The sequence below is a fragment of the Bombina bombina genome, chromosome 4, assembly GCF_027579735.1.
Source record: "Bombina bombina isolate aBomBom1 chromosome 4, aBomBom1.pri, whole genome shotgun sequence".
Lineage (NCBI taxonomy): Eukaryota > Metazoa > Chordata > Amphibia > Anura > Bombinatoridae > Bombina > Bombina bombina.
The window spans coordinates 1,211,877,950-1,211,884,754 of NC_069502.1; the positions used below are offsets into that span (position 1 = coordinate 1,211,877,950).

The window sequence follows — 6,805 nt, forward strand, 5'->3', positions numbered from 1 at the left end:
CCAAAACCACAGAGATATGTGTGTGTATGTTTAGGGATTTGAACAGGGGCATTATGGGTACAGTGGGAGTGTGTTTGTTGGGTTATGCATGGGGCTAATTTGTTTTAATGTAAAAGGGCTTTTAATTAATGTTTTAACTTTAGATAAGTGAGCAGGTAGTTGTGTCTGGTGACGTTGCTTCCTAATGTGATCTGTTAAGGTTAATATAAGTGTGTTTTGTCCATGTAGCAAACCATTGTGTCAAAAACCTGTTAGGGCAGGGGTCAGCATCCTTGGGCCCCCAGATGTTTTTTGGCTGTCTGAGCATCATAGGAAATGTACTTCCAAAACATCTGGGGGCCCAAGGATGCTGACCCCTGTGTTATGGTATTGGGTAATGTTTGGTTTATGATCCTTTTAGCTGTTGAGCTCTGTATATGTCTGGAGATTTTGTATTGTTCTCAGATAAACAGGACTGGCACATGTGAAGTACAATATCTGATTGTGATCATCGGTAGCAGTTAAAGGGACACGAGAGACAAACATTTTCTTTTGTCAATTAGACAGAACATAAAGTTTCCTATTTATTTCTATTAGCAAATTTGCAACTGGGGCACTTCATGGCAGGAAATAGAGCTGCCATATAGTGTTATTGCAAATGGATAAACTACTGCCATTACATTTCTACAGATGCGTGCACGCTCCTGAGCTTGCTTCCCTGCTTTTCAAAAAAGATACCAAAAGAACAAATCTAATTTACTTCTATTATTAATTTATAACGATATGTATGGCTACTACGTTCAGCTATTGATTAGATAAATAAAGGATAGAAGTGAGCGCTGAAGATGATATCCTGCTACCTCAGTTAAACCCCTCAAATTTTAACCAAATAGAACCATAAAAAAGGAGCGCTAAATGCACGGATATAATTTAATATATATAGTATCAAATCACAGAAAATATGCTATAGTGTCAAGCTGAAAATGTTTAAAAATCAGGACGTCTCCTGTTAGAATAAAACAAAAATAAACAATATCAATTCAAGTACCCAGCGTTATAAATTACTGAAATATATCAAACATATATAATAGAGCAACGTCTCTCAACATATGCAGTGTAGAAATAAAGGCAGATTGCTGTTAACATGTAAATAGTTTAGTCCCAACTGCTGTGTGCGGACCAATTGAGGCAATATATTAATAACCACCAATATTAGAGAGGCTAAGCGCTATGTAGCGCATAAAAGACAAAGTCAGTGTCCCAATAATGTGTGCTTATGACTTCAAAAGTCGGCCAATCTTGGCAAAGTACCTTTATCCTCTGACCGAATGAAAGGGGTTGTTTTGATAATCCATTTTACCAGTACCTCTCCACGGTTTTATCTGCATCTAGGAAGGCAGCTTGTGGCGTCTGCAGCCTGTTGGTCGTGTCTGCGGTTCCTCTCAGTGGCTCTGTCCGTGTCTAGGAGGACAATCTGAGGCGTCTGTATGCTGCGTGAGTATCACCTGACTTCGGTTTGCAGCGGTTTGCAGTTGTAGCGCTACAGTGTGAATAAAAATGCGGTGCAGACTTGGCTAGTCTGAAATACCAAGAGTGGTGACAGGTGAATTCCTGCTCAGTGAGAAATGTCTATGTGTCACTGAGCAGGAATCCCCCTGTCACCACTCTTGGTATTTCAGACTAGCCAAGTCTGCACCACATCGTTATTCACACTGTAGCGCTACAGTAACTTTTCGCTGCAAGCTGAAGTCAGGTGATACTCACGCAGCATACAGACGCCTCAGATTGTCCTCCTAGGCGCGGACAGAGCCGAACCGCAGACACGACCAACATGCTGCAAACAGACGCCACTAGCTGCCTTCCTGGATGCAGATAAAACCGTGGAGAGGTACTGGTAAAACGGATTATTGAAAAAAACCCTTTCATTCGGTCAGAGGATAAAGGTACTTTGCCAAGAATGGCCGACTTTTGAAGTCATAAGCACACATTATTGGGACATTGACTTTGTTTTTTTTATGCGCTACATAGCACTTAGCCTCTCTAATATTGGTGGTTATTAATATATTGCCTCAATTGGTCCGCACACAGCAGTTGGGACTAAACTATTTATATGTTAACAGCAATCTGCCTTTATTTCTACACTGCATATGTTGAGAGACGTTGCTCTATTATATATGTTTGATATATTTCAATAATTTATAACGCTGGGTACTTGAATTGATATTGTTTATTTTTGTTTTATTCTAACAGGAGACGTCTTGATTTTTAAACATTTTTAAATACTTTTAGCTTGACACTATAACATATTTTCTGTGATTTGATACTATATATATTAAAGGGACATAATACTCATATGCTAAATCACTTGAAACTGCTGCAGTATAACTGTAAAAAGCTGACAGGAAAATATAACCTGAGTATCTCTATGTAAAAAAAGGAAGATATTTTACCTCACAATTTCCTCAGCTCAGCAGAGTAAGTTCTGTGTAAAAAGTTATACTTCACCTGCTCCCAGCTGCAGATAAAAATAAAAAAAAAATGAAGAAATGAACAGCAGCCAATCAGCATCAGCAGTGCTGAGGTCATGAACTATTTTCCTGTGATCTCATGAGATTTCACTTAACTCTCATGAGATTTCATAGTAAGCTGAATAGGGAAATAATATGAGAGTGCACGAGGCTCATCCCTTTAGCTGTCCCAGGACAGACATACTAATATGCTGCTTAGAAATCCTTTACAATGGGATGTGGCTACTGAGGAACTTTTGAGGTAAAATATCTTTCTTTTTTACATAGATATGTTCAGGTGATATTTTCTAATCAGCTTTTTACAGCTATGCTGCATCACTTTCAAGTGTTTAAACATTTGGGTATTATGGCCCTTTAAATCATAGCTAATGATTAGATGACTTGTGTAATGGGTGGGGGGGGGGGTGGCCTTTTTGCCTTGACACATGTGCTTTCTGTATAAGGCGTTGTTTATTACCTGTGAAAATAAATAAATAAATTGAGGTCTGATGATGACTATTACTGTAAGAGTGTAGCTTTCTATACGTACAAAACCCAAGATTCTTAGACCACGAGCAGCTCATTACGCAGCACACGTTGCCTGCATTCTCCAAACTGCTGTCATTGATGTTTTTCACTTATAAATTATGTTAATTATCCGTACTAGTCAGCACACAGTTTAGAGATTAGATGTTATTGTGTTTAACTAAAAATAATTCATTTATGGCAGTTGTATATACTTGTGGTACTGCGCATACAAATTGCCAAGAAACCTATCTTCTAACCGCCATCTCTCTTTCCCAGGATCCTGGAGCCTGCAGTTTGAGCAGGGGAACAGTGTACTTATCCTCCGTAGCCTGCTCTGGTTGGGAATGACTTTCTACCACATCCCTCTGACGCCACTACACGGTTACCTCTACGTGGGCACCGGGGAACGTAATATTGATCTACCATTCATGATCTGAGCTCCTGGCCCATCATAGAGGAAATTCCTTCCCTCAACTAAACCGTTACATAGCTTTGTATCAGGTCCTGTTCAGGCAGCTTCACAGGATCATGACATTTGTTTCCTACTCACATACGTTTATAATTTGTGGAGTTTATTATGCAGATTACAAGCAGGCATTACGGGAAACATGGCTTAAAAAAAGAAGCAGTTTTTGTATCTGGAACAGTTGTTCATCTGTCGTTCCAGCATCCTAATATATGCGGGTGTGTGGTGAGACACATGACATGATTCAAATGTTAATGACCCAAGGGCTGAGATTAAATCTGTACAAAAAAAAAAATGTCCACACGGAATAACTTGCTGCCAACCCAACGAGCAATCATGATATGTTTTATAATGCTCTGAAATTGGTTTATGCCATACGGTGTAGATATTATCAATAAACCAGTGTATACAGTTCTTGTGCATTTTGAGTCTTCTGTATTGACCAGCAGTCAGCCATGTTAGGTTTGTGAACCCTATAGATCTCACAGAGGAAGCTCCCTGCTTGCACCAGCGCCCCGTAAACTTTACATGCAAATAGGGACCAGAAGAAGCGTAAACTTAAAGGGACACTGAACCCAAATTTTTTATTTCGCGATTCAGATAGAGCATGACATTTTAAGCAACTTTCTAATTTACTCCTATTATCAAATTGTCTTCATTCTCTTGGTATCTTTATTTGAAATGCAAGAATGTAAGTTTAGATGCCGGCCCATTTTTGGTGAACAACCTGGGTTGTTCTTGCTGATTGGTGGATAAATACATCCACCAATAAAAAAAGTGCTGTCCAAAGTCTGAACTAAATAAAAAGCTTAGATGCCTCCTTTTTCAAATAAAGATAGCAAGAGAACGAAGATAAATTGATAATGGGAGTAAGTTAGAAAGTTTCTTAAAATTGCATGCTCTATCTGAATCACAAAATAAAAAATTTGGGTTCAGTGTCCCTTTAAGATAAATCTCTGGTACAGTATTTATAATTACCACCTCTACTGTAAGTTCCTTTCATGAAGAAATGTTATAATAATTACTCCTGAACCCGCTACCCTCCGACTTGAGAGCATGACCCCTCGTTCTAATGTTGCTCTTTTTGTGTATTTGCTTTTATTCTCGCCTTTATTAAATCTGTTAATATGTGAAGGTTTCTGTCCTCTTTATTCTGCTTTCTGTCATGAAGCATTTCTCTGTAAATTCTGTTGTTTAGACCAGGGTTCTTCAAACTCCTTTTCCCCAAGACCCAGTTTAATGATACCACATACCTTTGTGACCCTATTTTATGCTTGGTCTGAACATTTCTGAAGTAATAAACAAAAAGACAGCTGCAATTTTTGGCAAAGTTTCTAAAATGTGTGTGTGTGTGTACTTTATTTCTGATTGTAGTCACACTTGAAAGTGTAAAAGGTAATAACAAACACTACACACTCTCAAACAACACACATCACACGCACTTATACAACACATGCACTCTCATACAACATACAACACAACACACAAACTCTCATACAACACACATCACACACACTCATACAACACATGCACTCTCATACAACATACACCACAACACACACACTCTCATACAACACACATCACACGCACTCATACAACACATGCACTCTCATACAACATACACCACAACACCCATCACACGCTCTCATACAACACACATCACACACTCTCATACAACACACATCACACGCACTCATACAACACAACACACACACTCATACAACACACACTCTCATACAACACACATCACACGCACTCATACAACACATGCACTCTCATACAACATACACCACAACACACACACACTCATACAACACAACACACACACTCTCATAAAACACACACTCTCATACAACACACATCACACGCACTCATACAACATACACCACAACACACACACTCTCATACAACACACATCACACGCACTCATACAACACATGCACTCTCATACAACATACACCACAACACACACACTCATACAACACACACTCTCATACAACACACATCACACGCACTCATACAACACATGCACTCTCATACAACATACACCACAACACACACACTCTCATACAACACACATCACACGCTCTCATACAACACACACTCTCATACAACACACATCACACGCACTCATACAACATACACTCTCATACAACACCCATCACACGCACTCATACAACACATGCACTCTCATACAACATACACCACAACACACACACTCATACAACACACACTCTCATAAAACACACATCACACGCACTCATACAACACATGCACTCTCATACAACATACACCACAACACACACACTCTCATACAACACACACCACACGCTCTCATACAACACACACTCTCATACAACACACATCACACGCACTCATACAACATACACCACAACACACACACTCTCATACAACACATGCACTCTCATACAACATACACCACAACACACACTCTCATACAACACACATCACACGCACTCATACAACACATGCACTCTCATACAGCATACACCACAACACACACACTCTCATACAACACACATCACACGCACTCATACAACACATGCACTCTCATACAACATACACCACAACACACACACTCTCATACAACACAACACACACACTCTCATACAACACACATCACATGCACTCTCATACAACATACACCACAACACACACACTCTCATACAACACACACTCTCATACATCACATACTCTCTTATTCAACACCCCCCCCCCCCAGACACACTATTATACAACACCCCCTCCCCCACATACAAGCTGTGAACCAGTAAACATGGTGTGGCCCAGTAATGGGCCCCGACCCGTGGTTTGAAGAACCCTCGTTTAGACCCAAGTTATGTTTCTCCTGTAATCAATGTCTAATTAATTTATATCCTGTTTATACAGTCCCCAGAACTGTACACAATACAGACATTCAGGCCAAACTAGTGATTTATAAACTTTCATAAAAACATCAGTATTGTTCTAAAACCACTTTAAATACAAAGACGCATCCTACTGTGTCCGTAAAGCACCAGTGCCACAGTGCTCTCTGTAAAGCGGATTTTCTCATACAGGTGCGAGCCTGAAAGATTTTTGGTGAACAATTTTGTTTTACGATTTTGATGCACCTTAATAATATAATTTCTTTTTGCATATTTTTGTGTGAATGTTTTAATTATTCTTTTTTTGTACAATTTTTAAATTACGATTTTCATTGTGCACTTTTGTAATGTATGTATCTCCTTACCATACAAAAAATGCAGCATATGCCTCTTGGCGAGACACAATGTTTTCAAGTGGCTTTTATAGCAATTCACCA

General features: G+C 39.3%; 1 protein-coding gene across 1 annotated transcript in view; it reads left to right on the plus strand.

Annotated features, from left to right (window-relative positions):
• RSPH9 (radial spoke head component 9) overlaps positions 1–3,894 on the plus strand; it is an 89,470-nt gene extending 85,576 nt beyond the window's left edge. The window contains exon 5 of the mRNA XM_053709382.1: positions 3,291–3,894. Within this exon, the coding sequence (XP_053565357.1) occupies positions 3,291–3,451 (161 nt within the window). The 3' untranslated portion in view covers positions 3,452–3,894. The remainder of the gene's footprint in view (positions 1–3,290) is intronic.
• The last annotated feature ends 2,911 nt before the right edge of the window (positions 3,895–6,805 follow it).